Source organism: Oncorhynchus masou, chromosome 23 (assembly GCF_036934945.1).
Source record: "Oncorhynchus masou masou isolate Uvic2021 chromosome 23, UVic_Omas_1.1, whole genome shotgun sequence".
Lineage (NCBI taxonomy): Eukaryota > Metazoa > Chordata > Actinopteri > Salmoniformes > Salmonidae > Oncorhynchus > Oncorhynchus masou.
This window is the reverse complement of record NC_088234.1, coordinates 43,732,826-43,752,179: the sequence shown is the minus strand read 5'-3', so window position 1 is coordinate 43,752,179 and position 19,354 is coordinate 43,732,826. Positions and strand designations below refer to the sequence as shown.

Sequence of the window (19,354 nt, the reverse complement as noted above, 5' to 3'; positions counted from 1 at the left end):
CGGTCGCACCCAGCTGCAACACAGCCTGGGATAGAACTCAGGTCTGTAGTGACGCCTCTAGCACTGCGATGCAGAGCCTTAGACCGCAAGGCTACTCGGGAGGCCCTTGAGGTACAATTTTAATGAGCATTGAGAACACATCTAAAATCTGAATTACAATAAATATAAAAAGGCCTCTAACCACTCAGATGATAACTTTAGAAAAAGAAAACAAACTCATTTGTGGGCCCCACCAAATTCACACAAGCAAATGGCATGGGAGACGTTGTTCTCTTAAAGTGGTAAACATTTCAACTTCCCAGCTTGTAGAAATGTAGGTATAGGCTACTCAATGGCAAACATGTAGGCCTAAATGGAAGTGAGAAGATGAACAATTGATATATTACAAGTTTAACAATAACTAGTGGTTTAGAAAAGAACAGTTAATAGATGTGTCATCTGCAATTGAAAATAATGTAGGCCATTCTTATCTCCTGCACTGACTCAAGCACACTGCAGCTGCAACACTGTTTGCTTGCAATTTCTCCTACAACCCAGTTTTTAGGTACACTATTGACTATAGTACTTTCACTATAGTACTTTCATCTTGCTAATTAGCTGACCAGCAAAGTTTTCTATCATGTATCATCTTTGTCACTACCAAAGGTCAGTAATAATCAGTCTAAGTTTTATTTGTTATGACATTGCCATATGTCAGAAGCTGCATTCACAGTGAATGAAATTGTTTAGGCAGGATAGTTATATTCCACAATTTTGCGTATTTAAAAAAAAACATGTAAGCAACAACAAGTCAAGTGGCCTAAAAGTAAGTGCTCCGGGGCAGTCTGGCGTGGCTTTTCAAGTAATGCGTTGCCCTTTTAAAACAGCTCCGTCTTTCCATTCGCTTGGTGACGTCAGGACAGTGAAAGACTCCAGCCTATCCTCTCTGAACAATCAAAGGCAATGGTCTTTACGGAGTCGCGGTTTACGAGGGAGACTTTTTCACTGCAAAAGCCAGGGAATTAAACACTCACTGTTGGAATGAACCAGAGCCCACTCAGTAGTCGCTATGGATTAAAACGGAAACAGTTGTGATGGCTGTAAATGTGAAAAAGTAGCCAGAACATCTACAGAGCAGCAAGACCGTCAGCAAGCAGCTAGATGCACGATCCTTGCTAGTATGAGCGAGCCGAACGGTCACAAACCTGGCTGCAGTCACAATTCCTCAATATTTTAACTCAACCAGCCTCGTGAAACCTTGAACGACTTTTGCTACTTTCAATTCCGAACAGTCCAAAGTCGGCTACATTTTTGATTCTGACAGAATTATGGCGGGGAAGCTGACAGCAGGTTCGGGAATACTGCTCGTGACAGCCAACGTTGGATCGCTCTTTGAAGATGTAAGTTGCTTTGCCTGCGACAGTCCGTTACAATGTTTCTTCGCAACTAATGTGATTGTTTTTCCTGTTGTTTTGGTTACAATGTATCCACCAATGCCGCTTTCAATTGATTCCACTGCGCCCGTGATATGGCCAGTAGTCTTTATCGTGGCGTCGTAAAGCACCTTACTTTCACGTGTGAGCACAGCCACAACGTGGGCCTCTAGCCAGCAATGTTGATAATGCTTGTAGTCTCTATCATTGTAGAAACCGTGATTTGGGGAAACAACTATTAATTGGACCTCCCGGTTTGGACGTTGCGGATAGGTTGCATGGGTTGTTCTCTGCCTTGCAGTTTGTTGTCTTAGTACAACATTAGTGTGACAGCTACCAAGTAGAGGAGGTGTAGATTTATTTTAGCAGCCTACTGCACCGTGCCTGTTTTGACGTTCACCTAGGCCTTTAGGTTATCATAGAAGTCCACTCTTTTCAAACAAAATTATATATAGAGATAATCTAGGCCGTTTTTTTTTTGTATCAATGTTTGTCCATAGGCTAAACGTTTTCCACATACATTCAGATGAGCAACATGTATCTTCCTGCATGGGTCCAGTGTGAGAAGGATCATGTTTTGGTAGCATTGTCTTGACAGCCATATAGGCCAACCTAATGATGAGGTGTGTACAGACTCCAGACTTTACATTTGGGCATGGACTCTCCGTTTGTTTTATAATTACACACATGAAACAAACGCATACTTTGTGTTGAGATAGCAGGTTTTGTTGTTTTGATGACATAGGCCGTGGTCTATTCAACCAGATCTAACAAGAGATGTAATGATGTTTTCCTTTTCACTTGTTGCATGTGGAATGGAAGGCCAGATGGAGTGGGGTGAGCTTGGAGTATGTGAGGAGGACTGATATACTTGATTGGTCCAAAGCATGGAAATCAAATCAGCTGATTTGGGCATAAGGTCTTTTTTCCTTTCATATTATGCTATGGTACTGTAGATGGGTTGTACAACCCATTGGATGCCCTTTGAGTAGTGCAACTTCGTAAAAAAATTAATTGTTAAACCTATTTTTTTACATTCTGTCAAAAAGAGCAAATGTCCAACTTAATAAATAAATAAAATCTCCTATCTTGAGGTAAAAGATAAAAGGAGACTATATTAAGTGCCAAGTTAAGTGACAGGGTTGAGCGTGACAGAGTTACCTTATTTCTCAGAATGAGAATGAGTTGCCAGTTCCTTATATAATTGTGGTTTACGCTTATTGCACATTTATTAAACACAGACCTTACAGCTAGTTTAACAGTCTTTGGGCTAAAATGCCACGTGATAAATTGACCATACATTTTTCCAGAATCAATGTTCATTGATACTCCTGTTTTAGTAGTGTCTGCCCTGCACGCAATTTGAGCAGTTGACACATAAAAATGAAAAAAAAGAATATTGTGCAAAAACATCCATTCAAATGAATTTGACATCTCCCAGCCCTACTCGCTAAGCAAGCAGTGTGACATCCTTTACACACACACACACACTTGTAGTTGTTTTGTTTGGAACACAGCCCTGCATCCGGCACATTTTCTTCACAATACAACAAACAGGCCCATTCTTTTCAGGACAACCCAGGTAGCGCCCTGACGGTACCAACATCGCGATACGCGTTAGTATCGTGGCAAATAAACAAAACACAAAGCGGACTTCACTTCTTTAGGGAAACAGCCCTAATGTTACAAACACACATCATTATGTTGTCATCCAGAGTCACATTTATTTATTTTCCAAGATACAGCACACAATATTTTATGTACAGGTTTTTAATGGTCCAAAGAGTGAGTTCTGCTTCTTGTTTTCATTCGCGACACCGTTATTGTCCCGGCCCTAAACCCAGGGTATAACGCCATGTCATCTTGTAACTGTACATCAAACACAGTGATCATAAACGTTGACACTGTATATAGCATTAGTTTTATGATATGGAAATGTGAACTGCACATTTGGACTCACGGGTGTTTGGTTTGTTTGCATGACTTCAAATCGGTATTTATTATAATCCTCAACATCTCATTTTTCAAAATACGGTGAGTCTTGGTAACTTACACCATTTCCCTCACTCAGACAACAAACAATTGGCAAAAGCTGCCCAATTTAGCGGGAGGGATCGAGGGCAACTTCTTGTCGTGGACGGTCCTCATGTTCAGAACGGCTGTTAGTCAAAACCCATAAAGTGCGGTGAAGAGGAGACACTGAGCTCTGACGTCATGTACACAATGTTACTGGACAGCCACTGCGTTCCAGTTTAGGTGTGTGTTTGTGTCCAAATCTGACATTTTGAAACCGTATACGTCTATGAGTGTAAAGTGCTACATAAATAATAATCGACAGAAATTACAATGTCAAAGCTACATATTAACTCTGGCTATACAATGATGGTGAAAACGTGGAGAAATGTTGAGGGTAAGAGGGTTAAAATCTTCCTAGAAGTCACATAGGTTGCACAGAGGGACATGTCAAAATGATTCATTTTGGCACTTTAGCAAGTCTTTATGTAAAAATGTGATGTATTTAATTTTCCATGTGGTCTATGTTAAAGGGCACTTCATTTAATGTAACAGGGCAGGCTTTTAAAATACAATATTTTGGCACAATATATTCTTAAAATATAAAAGGGATGCAAAAGGAACTCATTTTGTGGAACGACCCAGGTGCCTCTGTGTCTGTTGATGACTATTTTGGTTTTGCAGAGGCAGCATCTATTCTTCCTGTGGTCACAAAAAAATAGAAAATATGACCAGTAACAAAACTCTGATAGACAAGGACAGTCACACACTTAAAAAAGAAAAAAAAAAAAATCCAGCAATATGCAAACAATATAACAAAAAATATCTATACAAACAATACAAAAAAAGTGTGTGTCCGTCCTCAAAGTCCCTGCTGTTCTATGAGATGTTTCATATTTTTTTTTTAAAGGTAATTTTGCTGTTTGTGTGAGTAACTGGAGATGGAAGGGAGTTCCATGCGATCATAGCTCTGTATAATACTGTACATTGTCGTGAATTTGTTTTTGACTTGGGGACTTTGAAAAGACCCCTAGTGGCATATCTTGTGGGTTATGTATGAATTGAACTTGTTTATGCAGACAATCTGGAATTTTCTCATAAAAACTAGAAGAAAATAAGTTAATCTCTCGTCAACCCTCAACCAGGAAAGACTGGCATGTTGTTGATGTTAGTTCTTTATGTGCAGTTAAGGGCAAGCCGTGTTGCTCTGTTTTGAGCCAGCTGCAGCTTTGCTCGGTCTTGTTCCCAGGGGTTGATGAGGGAGTCAACCATGTTATATCTTGAGATATTTAAGGTTGTAAGCTTTTTCAAGGTACCACTAAGTGCTGATTTCTCTGGCTCCTTATTATATTTCAGCTCGTCAGTTTGGGAATTAGTTAGTTGATAACAACATACAGATGGAAAATATGTTAGTGGGTTGTGCTCATTGAACAGCATACTTCTCCTCCTCCCACTGCCAGCCCAGCAATCACCATCAGTAGATCCAGGTTCCCTGGAACCGACACACTCATTCACTCCATGTTGATGGATCACGGTCCTAAGGTCTCAATAAAGAAAGGTGTGTGGGATGTTCAAACAGCCATTCAGCTGCAGGTGAATCTTTCACCGTACTTTTTTTAATGTTCGTCCAAGTTCTCTGGATGCGAACATCAAACATTCATAATCTGCAAGGGTCCAGAGGCAAAGTCAAACATTCATTGTGAGACAACCCTGCTTAAGATGTTGAAAGGCAAACATTTATTTCCTGGAGTGCTTCAAATGTAAAGGGTAAATGTTAATCATTATTTACGTTTGTGAATGTCTTGCACACCCACTTTGTTTTATTTATTCACAGTTGGCCTTGCTATTGTACAGTACATTTGTGTCTGGTAAGTTAACCCCTTTCAAATCACATTTGATTGGTCTCATACACATATTTAGTTGTAGGCCTTTGCCGCTTCCGCCCGAGTGGGTGGTTTCTCTGTGATATCCTGACCTAAACAGAGCAAGCCGAACCACTTGTTGGCTAACCCCATCCAGCCATCACCATGACTGACCAGTTTTGCACTGGTGCAGTGATTTTAAACAGGATCACATAATGGCTGTGAGGTTGGCGGGTCATCAGAGGAGATAACTGCCCCATAGCTATACTGTATACCACTCCCTCCCTGCTGAACTCTAGACAGAGGACAGAAGGGCACCTTCCTCCACCTATACATCCAGGTTGGCAACAAATTCCCTCCCTTCTCTAAAGAGACAACTCTGCTAGTGCTTACAGCATCATATGAATACCATCCGGCCTGGATGTCATTTTCTTCACCCACTACCAATAAATGTCATGTAGAAGGCTATGTCCTATACTTTGGAGAGGTGCAGTGGGAAACAGCAGATGCCTGTTTTGTCATGGGGCTTGTCTCTTTTTTTTTTTTGCCCCACTATGGTACAGTTCTCTGGATACGGGCTCTGCTGTTTGACCTCTCTGGCTGGGCACTGTACCTAGCTCTGGCGTGCTGCTTCTGTCTTCAGTCTCTTTCACTGTAGTCCCCTGACAGCTCATTAGCTCCGGCCGTCGCAGTCTTGTCTCATTACAAGTGCACTCAGACCCCAGTTAGCTGGCATATTTACACTACTAAAGATAGAAAAAGGATGGAATGAAATGATGGAATGAAATGAGAAGAAAAATCTGTGTCCTCGAGCTTGGCCCTGATCTAGGCTTAGTTGCTTTGCTGGCGGCTTGGAACTCTGAATGACTATTAGGATTTTTAACTTTGCTACCGTAGGTGGGCCCACTGCTAACACTCCGTTAAGAATTAGAGAGCAGTGCCCCGTTAAAGCTCAGATAATTGTGCTTTTCTGGTAAACACGTAAGAATGTTATTGTGCATTTCAGATGGAACAGAAATAACCCGTGGAAAAAGCTGTTGGTTTATATTTAGGCCCAGATCACATGACTGATTCTAGGTAATGGGGAGGCTAAGTGAATCATATGATATAATAACCTGCAGTGTGTAGTTATAGTGCCGGAGGGATATTAGACCACAATATGTGTCTTGTTAGTTTATGGTGCTGAGTATTAGATCTGGTGTGAGAACATGAGTTTTGCTTCGTCTACAGTTCAGTCAGATTGAAAAGAGTAGGCTTGCTAGATGTTTATAATAGCGTAATTGCAGAGAAGAGGTTAACAGAAGTTTTGACGAAAGGGTAGCTAATAATTTACTGTAATTGGTGCAGAGCTTCAGACCAATTGACATCAATTGACAACTACTGACCTTACCAGATTTTTTTCAAAGCGATGGGCAATTCACAATATATACATTACACTATATATACAAAAGTATGTGGACACCCCAAATTAGTGGATTCGGCTATTTCGTAAATTCGAGCACACCTCCATGCAATCTCCATAGACAAACATTGGCCGTAGAATGAAGAGCTCAGTGACTTTCAACGTGGCACCATCATAGGATGCCACCTTTCCAACCAGTCAGTTCGTCAAATTTCTGCCGTGCTAAAGCTGCCCCGGTTAATGCCAAGCATCAGCAGGAGAGGTGTAAAGCTCGCCGCCATTGGACTCTGCAGCAGTGGAAACACGTTCTCTGGAGTGATGAATCACGCTTCACCAACTGGATTTGGCGGATGCCAGGAGAACGCTACCTGCCTCAATGCATAGTGCCAACTGTTAAGTTTGGTGGAGGAGGAATAATGGTCTGGGGCTGTTTTTCATGGTTTGGGCGAGGCCCCTTACTTCCAGTAAAGGGAAATCTTAACCCTACAACATACAATGACATTCTAAACGATTCTGTGCTTCCAAATTTGTGCCAACAGTTTGGGGAAGGCCCTTTCCTGTTTCAGCATGACATTGCCCTGTACACAAAGCAAGGTCCATAAAGAAATGTTTTTTTGAGATTGGTGTGGAAGAACTTGACTGGCCTGCACAGAGCCCTGACCTCAACCCCATCAAACTCCTTCGGGATGAATTGGGACGTCGACTGCGAGCCAGGCCTCATCGCCTAACATCAGTGCCCAACCTCACTAATGCTCTTGTGGTTGAATGGAAGCAAGTCCCTACAGCAATGTTCTATCTTGTCGAAAGCCTTCCCAGAAGAGTGGAGGCTGTTACAGCAGCGAAGTGGGGACCAACTCCATATTAATGCCCATGATTTTGGAATGAGATGTTCAATGAGCAGTCACTTTTGGTCATGTAGTGTATCTCTTTATTGTATTTTTTTTGTGCCAAATAAGCTTTGTTGCACAATTTATAGATCAATACACTGCATGTAAAATTATATCTAGGCAAAATATAGGCTTTCCACAACCATGGAACCCTGACCTGTTCACCGGACTCTTCCAGTCAGCTCTTCCACGTTGTCCCGGACCTGCTGTTTTCCAGATCTGCCAGTCAAACCTCTTCCAGATCCCCTTCCAGATCTGCAAGTCAACCAGACTCTTCCAGATCTGCAAGTCAACCAGACTCTTCCAGATCTGCCAGTCAGCCAGACTCTTCCAGTCAGCCAGACTCTTCCAGATGTAACTCTTCTCAGCCAGACTCTTCCAGTCAGCAAAATATAGGACTTTCCACAACCATGGATCTGTCCCTGCTGTTTTCGACCCTCTCCCTCCCCTCTCCAGATCTCTCTCCTCCAGTCCCTCTCTTTTGCACCTACTGTCTCAACCTCTGAATTCTCAGTTATGAAAGCCAAATGACATTTACTCTTGAGGTGCTGACCCGTTACACCCTCTACAACCGTTGTGATTATTATTTAACCCTGCTGGTCATCTATGAACGTTTCAACATCTTGAAGAACTACAGTGGGGAGAACAAGTATTTGATACACTGCGGATTTTGCAGGTTTTCCTACTTACAAAGAATGTAGAGGTCTGTAATTTTTATCATAGGTACACTTCAACTGTAAGAGATGGAATCCAGAAAATCACGTTGAATGATTTTTAAGTAATTAATTTGCATTTTATTGCATGACATAAGTATTTGATCACCTACCAACCAGTAAGAATTCCGGCTCTCACAGACCTGTTAGTTTTTCTTTAAGAAGTCCTCCTGTTCTCCACTCATTACCTGTATTAACTGCACCTGTTTGAACTAGTTACCTGTATAAAAGACACCTGTCCACACACTCAATCAAACAGACTCCAACCTCTCCACAATGGCCAAGACCAGAGAGGGTGTATGGACATCAGGGATAAAATTGTAGACCTGCACAAGGCTGGGATGGACTACAGGACAATAGGCAAGCAGCTTGGTGAGAAGGCAACAACTGTTGGCGCAATTATTAGAAAATGGAAGAAGTTCAAGATGATGGTCAATCACCCTTGATCTGGGGCTCCATGCAAGATCTCACCTCGTGGGGCATCAATGATCATGAGGAAGGCGAGGGATCAGCCCAGAACTACACGGCAGGACCTGGTCAATGACCTGAAGAGAGCTGGGACCACAGTCTCAAAGAAAACGATTAGTAACACACTACGCCGTCATGGATTAAAATCCTGCAGCGCACGCAAGGTCCCCTTGCTCAAGCCAGCGCATGTCCCGGGCCGTCTGAAGTTTGCCAATGACCATCTGGATGATATAGATGAGGAATGGGAGAAGGTCATGTGGTCTGATGAGACAAAAATAGAGCTTTTTGGTCTAAACTCCACTCGCCGTGTTTGGAGGAAGAAGAAGGATGAGTACCATCCCAAGAACACCATCCCAACCGTGAAGCATGGAGGTGGAAACATCATTCTTTGGGGATGCTTTTCTGCAAAGGGGACAGGACGACTGCACCGTATTGAGGGGAGGATGGATGGGGCCATGTATCGCGAGATCTTGGCCAACAACCTCCTTCCCTCAGTAAGAGCATTGAAGATGGCTCGTGGCTGGGTCTTCCAGCATGACAACGACCCAAAACACACAGCAAGGGTAACTAAGGAGTGGCTCCGTAAGAAGCATCTCAAGGTCCTGGAGTGGCCTAGCCAGTCTCCAGACCTGAACCCAATAGAAAAGAGAGGGAGCTGAAAGTCCATATTGCCCAGCGACAGCCATGAAACCTGAAGGATCTGGAGAAGGTCTGTATGGAGGAGTGGGCCAAAGTCCCTGCTGCAGTGTGTGCAAACCTGGTCAAGAACTACAGGAAACATATGATCTCTGTAATTGCAAACAAAGGTTTCTGTACCAAATATTACGTTTTGCTTTTCTGATGTATCAAACACTTATGTCATGCAATAAAATGAAAATTAATTACTTAAAAATCATATCATGTGATTTTATGGATCTTTGTTTTAGATTTCGTCTCTCACAGTTGAAGTGTACCTATGATAACAATTACAGACCTCTACATGCTTTGTAAGTAGGAAACACTGCCGATTTTGCAGGTTATCAAATACTTGTTCTCCCCACTGTATCTGATCTTAATGCCATGTACTCTTATAATTCCCATCCGGACTGGACACCCCTCAGAGCCTGGTTCCTCTCGAAGTTTCTTGCTAGGTTCCTGCCTTTCTAAGGACTTCTTCCTAGCCATCGTGCTTCTACATCTGCTTTGCATGCTGTTTGGCGTTTTAGGATCGGTTTCTGTATAAGCTCTTTGTGACATCTGCTGATGTAGAAAGGGCATTATAAGTAAATGTAATTGACTAATAATGTTATTTTTTTAGCAAAATAGTTTAACCAGATTTTATTTGGTAATAATAACTGATCTGGCTTTGAAGTTGGTCTATGAAAATAATGTTTTGGTTACAAATGTAATAACCACAACCATTCACAATGCACATCCAATAATAACGACCAATTTCTAGGAGCAGGCATTATAGAAAATGAACACAGGACTCATTAACAATCTCTCAAGCACAAGCCCACGTGCTCGTGAGTAGCCAACTAATCTTTTAAATTTAAAGTCTAGCCAACTTGGATCCATTTGCTTGCCAACAAGGTAGAAAGAACATTTGCACTGTTATGAATACACCCTCATGTTTGTCTCCAACTGTTTGAACAACATAGCCTGTTCACTTTGTTTAGATATTGATATTAAGGTGCTACCTAGATAATATACTTATTTCTCAGAATGAGAGTTGCCAATTACTTATCTAAATGTGTGTTTTTATGCTCATTGCACATTTATGAAACACAGACCAGGCAGCTAGCACATGAGTCTTTGTCTAAAATATATATTTTTCCAAAAAATCATGTCAATTGATCCTCGCGTTATAGTAGGGTCTGCTCTGTTCTACATTTTGGGAGTTGAGACACAAAAAGGATATCGTTCGAAAATTCTCATCTATTACGTTAAAATAATGTCTCAAGCAGTTCGGTGTCCATTTGACCGATTTCTGTTGGACCAAGCCTCAAATGCAAATAGCGATTTTAAACTGCTTTCTGTCAGAGAGGAAGAAGTGAGCTTCTGTTGTTGCACAGTTCACACAGCAAAGAAGGAGACGAGAACAAAAAGACAGAATACTCATAAAAATAAAAATATATAAAAACCTTGATTCTTTTGATACAGGCATTTGGAATATAACACTAAAAGATTAATTCTAATTCATATGATATATGGCCCAGCCCTAGATGACACCACCATCTCTCCTAGTTTTTTCAGCCTGAGAGGGTTCCAGTATGTTTCAGATGTTGCTGGAATGGAACATTTCTGAAAGAAAGATTAGATGGTGATATTTTTGTGGGCTCCCCATAGCTGCGGGAGGTAGGTGTGCTGAGGGTGCCCTCTGATAAATCTAAATTAAAACAATTATGTATCTATACAGTACCAGTTAAAAGTTTGGACACCTACTCATTCAAGGGTTTTTCTTTGTTTTTACTATTTTCTACGTTGTAGAATAATAGTGAAGACATCTAAACTATGAAATAACACATGGAATCATGTAGTAACCAAAAAAGTGGTAAAAAAATCAATATATTTGAGATTATTCAAAGTAGCCACCTTTTGCCTTGATGACAGCTTTGCACACTCTTGGCATTCTCTCAACCAGCTTCATGAAGAATACTTTTCCAACAGTCTTGGACTTTCCACATATGCTGAGCACTTAACTCCTTCACTCTGCGGTCCAACGGGTGACTATGGAGGCCAGGTCATCTGATGCAGCACTCCATCAATCTCCTTCTTGGTAGAATAGCCCTTACACAGCCTGGAGGTGTATTGGTTCATTGTCCTGTTGAAAAACAAATTCTAGTCCCACTAAGCGCAAACCAGATGGGATGGCGTATCGTTGCAGAATGTTGTGGTAGCCATGCTGGTTAAGTGTGCCTTGAATTCTAAATAAATTGCTGACTGTGTCACCAGCAAAGCACCATCACACCACCACCCCTATGCTTCACGGTGGGAACCACACATGCAGAGATCATCCGTTCACATTCTCCGCGTCTCACAAAGACATGGCTGTTGGAATCAAAAACCTCAAATATGGACTCATCAGACCAAAGGACACATTTCCACCAGTCTAATGTAAATTGCTCGTGTTTCTTCGCCCAAGCAAGTCTCTTCTTTTCATTGGTGTCCTTTTAGTCATGGTTTCTTTACAGAAATTCGACCTTGAAGGCCTGATTCACGCAGTGTCCTCTGAAGAATTGATGTTGATGTGTCTGTTACTTGAACTCTGTGAAGCAGTTATTTGTCCTGGTAACTGTAATGAACTTATCCTCTGCAACATAGGTAACTCTGGGTCTTCCTTTCCTGTGGTGGTCCTCATGAGAGCCAGTTTCATCATAGCGCAAGATGTTTTTTGCGACTGCACATGAAGAAACTTTCAAAGTTCTTGAAATTTTCCGGATCGACTGACCTTCATGTCTGGAGTTTCTCTTTGCTTATTTGAGCTCTTCTTGCCATAACATGGACTTGGTCTTTTACCAGATAGGGCGATCTTCTGTATACCACCCCTACTTTGTCACAACACAACTGATTTGCTCAAACGCGTTAAGAAGGAAGGAAATTCCACATATTAACAAGGCACACCTGTTAATTGAAATGCATTCCAGGTGACTACCTCATGAAGCTGGTTGAGAATGTCAAGAGTTTGTAAAGCTGTCAAGGCAAAGGGTGGCTACTTTGAAGAATATCAAACATAACATTTATTTTTTGGTTACAACATTATTCCATATGTGTTATTTCATAGTTTGGATGTTTGGATTATTCTACAATGTAGAAAATAGTAAAAATAAGGAAACCCTTGAATGAGTAGATGTGTCCAAACCTTTGACTGGTACTTGTATATTCTTTAAATACTCCCCTGCAAAATATGAACATTGCCTTCATAACTCCTGTATGAGTGGAGAAAAATACTCCTCTGCACCCCCCCTTCCCACATCGACAGCAGCCTCGACCCAAAACATCTCCTCCTGCCCCCTCAGAACATGAAATTAGATTTTCAAAGGGAAAATGGAGTGAGATGGATTGGCCTGGCATCTCGAAGTCTGAATAATCAGCGTCTATTGCCTGAAGAATATCTTAATTCCTCTCCACTGAAGCCCATGATGGTGTCTTTGACTGTTTTGTTTGTGTGTTTAATAATTGTATCTCTTTAATAATAAGTTGACACCCTGGGCCTAGATTTAACCGCGATGGTGCTGTTGAATATGCCTACGTAGATTTTTCAGTAAAGAATACTGAACTCTTATGTTGTAGTATTTTTTTTCCCCAATTGACTTAATAAGGACATATCGAGTGTTAACATGTTGTCTAGACATTTAGTAGATTCTTCTCTAATTGGCACAGCTGGGAGTTTACAGGCATTCCATTTGTCTTTTACAACCCTTAATTTCTTTGGAGGATGAGAATCTGAGATGTTCAGGAGACCTCTGCAGAGCTAGGCCATTACGTTGATGTCAACAGGCCCAAGATGCAGAGCCCCCTTTGTCAAAAGCAGGGGTGGTAAATATTTTGCTTGTCCATGCCTCTCCAGGGTGCTGTTGAAAAGACACACCGCTGCGGCGCTCCACCAACGTTCTGTTAAATCATCTAACCTAAGTCATGTAGCCTATGGTAGAAAGTGTATATGGCATTGTCTGTAGCCTACAGGCTGGAGATCAAATGTATGACATTAACTAGGTTTCCATCCAAATGGCGACAGATTTTCATGCAAATATTCGCATAAATAAAATAATGCAGGTTTTCCACCAGAGATGTTTCCATCAACTTTACTAGTTGTGCACGTAAAATCATTTTTGTGGTTAAATTCCCATGTACGAAAAAAAATCCATCTCATTTTTAATAGTGTACGTACTGTTGGTTTTGTCACAAATGTCTCTAGCCAACAGGCTACCTGCACTGTATCTGCAAACTATCACATGATTATTATGGACAAAAGAGCAAGATTATTTTTATTTGTCGAACTGCAGTCAAGCATCGATCATCATGTCTTCAAGATAAAACTTGATATTAATTGGAAAGGAGCATCAATCTCATAGCCTTGCACTTGCACTGTAGTCTAATAAACTGCACACTTTCCCCAGTGGGAGGACCACACATGTCATTGTGTGACTCCAAGTTAACTTCAATATGATGGTTATATCAATATTTGCGCATTAAAGAATTTCCACTACCAGTTCTCACGTAAAACATTTTACCAGCACAGAAAGATTCCACCTTTTCTAGAGTATTGTCTACATTTGGAAAGTATACTGACCAATTTGCTGTTTCCAATCAGGCCGTTTGCACATCTTTTTTTGGTCCTGATGTGACTAGAGTAAAAAAAAAGAAGAAAGTCTTATTTAAATAATAATAAAAAATAATAAAAAAATGGATCTGGACCGGCCTTGATTTCAACATCCATGGACCGGACCAAATCTGAACCATTCATAGATGTCTATGTTTGGTTCAGCTTTGGCCCGGTTGGAACCAGCCTTGATTTGGACCATACATAAAGTATATTTCAATGTCCACAGACATCCGGTCTGGACATTCCTATATTTGGCCCAAACATAATGTCTATAATTGGTTTAGATTTGGACCGGCCTTGATTTGGCCCAAACATTTGAAAGGCCCAAATCTGAACCAATCATAGACATCTATGTTTCACAAGAGTTGACTACAGAGTACAGTTCAGTACAATACAATAGAGTATAGTACAGTATAATGTATTGTACCCTACTCTAATGTACTCTACTCAAGGCATCTGTTCACCTTTCATTCAGGTTCATTTTAGGTTCTAACTTCCATATCTGGAAACATACTGATTTTAGCCAATAGCAGTAGTGTCAATTGATAATTGTCATCCATTGTTTTTCTACCTGAATCCGTCTGTACTCCGAGTCGCTATTCACAATTTCCCCAGCATGGAGGAAAACATGGGAGCGTTCTCATAGACCTGCAGCAACAACAAAAAAATCCTCCATTTACACAATAATGTCTAGCTGCAGACTTTGGTTGATACATGCCGTGCCCACGACATGCTGCACCCACTATGCGTCACTTACTACATGATGCACCCACTGCCATTGAGGCTGCTAGCACGGTCTCTGGCCCACATTCCAGCACAGTAGTGCACCAACATTCAATGCCAACCGTTGAAAAAACAAACCGAGGAAGGAGGCTGCTAGCTAGCTAGGGAACACTGGTACACAGTGTTGTCCGCCTCCACAGTTCAGTTAATGTTACGGTGAGAGAAGTAGCTACCTAGTGGAGCCAACCCAACTTTCAGGTGGCACTACCAGGTAGTGATTACCCTCTCCACAGCATTAGAATAACTGTGGAAAGACAGTATCCTAGCTAGCAGCCTCAATTGCAGTGGCACGGCATGTAGTAAGTGACACATAGTGGGCGCTGCATGGAGTAAACGTGGTCTGCCGATAGATAGATCCTTTTCCATTTACATGAAGCTTATCTTATGTGTGCATTTCACACTACTTTGGGATTATAATTGGATTGTAAGGCTCGTGAATGTCCCGCTTAATTAATGTTTGTTATCGTCAAATCAACAGCAATATACTTAAAAAACAAACTTCAACCAGTAACAAGGCTCTTTGGCTAGCTACCAAACAACGCCATTAACATGTGACTGTATTCATGATACAGCACTCCCTCGCATGCCTTATTGCTTTTATAAAACTGTTACCAACATTAAAATAACAATGAGTTACATATTTTAATTAACTTTATTTTCATAAGTCAATTCATACAATTTAATTCTTCCACCAGAAGGTCATGTTGCTACAGACACGACCCAGTCCTTACTTCTTTTTGCTTAGTTGCTATGCAAAAGGACTGATCGTCCGTCCTAAACAAATTGGTTGCTGTGCAGGCTGGATAACATTCTTGTCGCCAGCTAGTCACGTCAGACATTGAACCTGATCTGATAGTACAATAAAAATGCTCTGCTGGAAGCAAGGGGAAATAATGTGCGAGCTGAGATGAGAACAAGAGGTGATTCGGACGGCAACGTGAACATGATATTCTTATGGAGACTTGGTGATAATTTTCAGATGGAACTGTTAGCAGGCATAGGTGTATCTGTGACGGCCAACACAGCATGGCTTGGACCGCTGCTTGTCTGATCAGGATCCAAACAACCAGTTTTATAAGTTGCTTGGACTCACTCTGTGTGCAATAATATTGCTTAACATGATTTTTGAATGACTAACTCATCTCTGTACCCCACACATACAATTATCTGTAAGGCCCCTCATTTCAAACACAAAGACCAGGGAGATTGGTATTGGCAGATTGGTAAAAAAAAAGCAGGCATTGAATTTCAAATAAAAACAAATTGTATTGGTCACATTCACGTGTTTCGCAGATGTTATTGCTTGTGCTTCTAGCTCCGACAGTGCAATTACACAACATATCCAATACACACACGTCTAGTAAAGGAATGGTGGACAATATATGGACGAGCAATGTCAGTGCGGCATAGAATACGATACAGTAGAATAGTATAGGATACAATCTATACAGTGCCTTGCGAAAGTATTCGGCCCCCTTGAACTTTGCGACCTTTTGCCACATTTCAGGCTTCAAACATAAAGATATAAAATTTAAATTTTTGTGAAGAATCAACAACAAGTGGGACACAATCATGAAGTGGAACAACATTTATTGGATATTTCAAACTTTTTTAACCTCTTGATACTCCCCATCCCGGATCCGGGATCGTGAATAAAGCCTCAGGCTCATTAGCATAACGCAATGTTAACGATTTCTGAAAATCGCAAATAAAATGAAAATAATGCGCCTGCTCTCAAGCTTAGCCTTTTCTTAACAACACTGTCATCTCAGATTTTCAAAATATGCTTTTGAACCATAGCAAATCAATCATTTGTAAGAGTATTGCAAGCTAGCTTAACATTTTGCGTAGCATTTAGCACGCAACATTTTCACAAAAACCAGATAACCAAATAAATAAAATCATTTACCTTTGAAGAGCTTCGGATGTTTTCAATGAGGAGACTCTCAGTTACATAGCAAATGTTCAGTTTTTCCTGAAAGAATCTTTGTAGGAGAAATCGCTCCGTTTTGTACATCACATTTGGCTACCGAAACGAACCGAAAATTCAGTCACCAACAACATCAAACTTTTTCCGAATTAACTCCATAATATTGACCGAAACATGGCAAACGTTGTTTAGAATCAATCCTCAAGGTGTTTTTTCACATATCTCTGCAGTTCGTGGAAGCCTGCTTTCCCCTCAGAATCGCATGAAAAATACCAGCAGCTGAAAATGACGCACCAATTTCGACGGAGGACACCGGGCGGACACCTGGAAAATGTAGTCTCTTATGGTCAATCTTCCAATGATATGCCTACAAATACGTCACAATGCTGCAGACACCTTGGGGAAATGACAGAAAGGGCAGGCTCATTCCTCTCGCATTCACAGCCATATAAGGAGACAATGGAAAACGGAGCCTCAAAAATCCTGCTGGTTTCCTGGTTGCCGTTTCATCTTGGTTTTGCCTGTAGCTCCCGTTCTAGGGCACCCACAGACAATATCTTTGCAGTTCTGGAAAATTCAGTGTTTTCTTTCCAAAGCTATCAATTATATGCATAGTCAAGCATCTTTTTGTGACAAAATATCTTGTTTAAAACGGGAACGTTTTTCATCCAAAAATGAAATTGCGCCCCCAGAGTTTCAAGAGGTTAACAAATCAAAAACTGAAAAATTGGGCGTGCAAAATTATTCAGCCGCCTTAGGTTAATACTTTGTAGCGCCACCTTTTGCTGCGATTACAGCTGTAAGTCGCTTGGGGTATGTCTCTATCAGTTTTGCACATCGAGAGACTTACATTTTTTCCCATTCCTCCTTGCAAAACAGCTCGAGCTCAGTGAGGTCGGATGGAGAGCATTTGTGAACAGCAGTTTTCAGTTCTTTCCACAGGTTCTCGATTGGATTCACGTCTGGACTTTGACTTGGCCATTCTAACACCAGTATATGTTTATTTTTGAACCATTCCATTGTAGATTTTGCTTTCTGTTTTGGATCATTGTCTTGTTGGAAGACAAATCTCCGTCCCAGTCTCAGGTCTTTTGCAGACTCCATCAGGTTTTCTTCCAGGATGGTCCTGTATTTGGCTCCATCCATCTTCCCATCAATTTTAACCATCTTCCCTGTCCCTGCTGAAGAAAAGCAGGCCCAAACCAGTATGCTGCCACCACCATGTTTGACAGTGGGTATGGTGTGTTCAGGGTGATGAGCTGTGTTGCTTGTACGCCAAACATAACGTTTTGCATTGTTGCCAAAAAGTTCAATTTTGGTTTCATCTGACCAGAGCACCTTCTTCCACATGTTTGGTGTGTCTCCCAGGTGGCTTGTGGCAAACTTTAAATGACACTTTTTATGGATATCTTTAAGAAATGGCTTTCTTCTTGCCACTCTTCCATAAAGGCCAGATTTGTGCAATATATGACTGATTGTTGTCCTATGGACAGAGTCTCCCACCTCAGCTGTAGATCTCTGCAGTTCATCCAGAGTGATCATGGGCCTCTTGGCTGCATCTCTGATCAGTCTTCTCCTTGTATGAGCTGAAAGTTTAGAGGGACGGCCAGGTCTTGGTAGATTTGCAGTGGTCTGATACTCCTTCCATTTCAATATTATTGCTTGCACAGTGCTCCTTGGGATGTTTAAAGCTTGGGAAATCTTTTTGTATCCAAATCCGGCTTTAAACTTCTTCACAACAGTATTTCGGACCTGCCTGGTGTGTTCCTTGTTCTTCATGATGCTCTCTGCGCTTTTAACGGACCTCTGAGACTATCACAGTGCAGGTGCATTTATACGGAGACTTGATTACACACAGGTGGATTGTATTTATCATCATTAGTCATTTAGGTCAACATTGGATCATTCAGAGATCCTCACTGAACTTCTGGAGAGTTTGCTGCACTGAAAGTAAAGGGGCTGAATAATTTTGCACGTCCAATTTTTCAGTTTTTGATTTGTTAAAAAAGTTTGAAATATCCAATAAATGTCGTCCACTTCATGATTGTGTCCCACTTGTTGTTGATTCTTCACAAAAAAATACAGTTTTATATCTTTATGTTTGAAGCCTGAAATGTGGCAAAAGGTCGCAAAGTTCAAGGGGGGGGCGAATATTTTTGCAAGGCACTGTACATATGAGATGGGTAATGCAAGATATGTACACATTATTAAAGTGACTAGTGTTCCCATTTATTAAAGTGGCCAGTGATTTCAAGTCTTTGTATATAAGCTGCAGACTCTGTGCTGGTGATGGCTATTTAACAGTCTGACGCCTTGAGATGGATGCTGTTTTTCAGTCTCTCGGTCCCAGCATTGATGCACCTGTACTGACCTCGCCTTCTGGATGATAGCGGGGTGAACAGGCATTGGCTTGGGTGGTTGTTGTCCTTGATCTGCTTTCCTGTGACATCGGGTGCTGTAGTTGTTCTGGAGGGCAGATAGTTTGTCCCCTGTGATGCGTTGGGCAGACCGCACCACCCTCTGGAGAACCCTGCGGTTGCAGGTGGTGCATTTGCCATACCAGGCGGTGATACAGCCCG

The 19,354-nt window shown here is 41.4% G+C and overlaps 1 protein-coding gene across 4 annotated transcripts in view; it reads left to right on the top strand.

The window, feature by feature from the left end:
- Positions 1 to 927: 927 nt before the first annotated feature.
- The window catches only part of LOC135510874 (inositol polyphosphate-5-phosphatase A-like), a 265,620-nt gene continuing 247,193 nt past the window's right edge, over positions 928 to 19,354 (top strand). For all 4 annotated transcript variants that reach the window (XM_064932177.1, XM_064932175.1, XM_064932173.1 and 1 more), the window contains exon 1: positions 928 to 1,379. In XM_064932177.1, the coding sequence (XP_064788249.1) occupies positions 1,308 to 1,379 (72 nt within the window). In that variant the 5' untranslated portion in view covers positions 928 to 1,307. The remainder of the gene's footprint in view (positions 1,380 to 19,354) is intronic.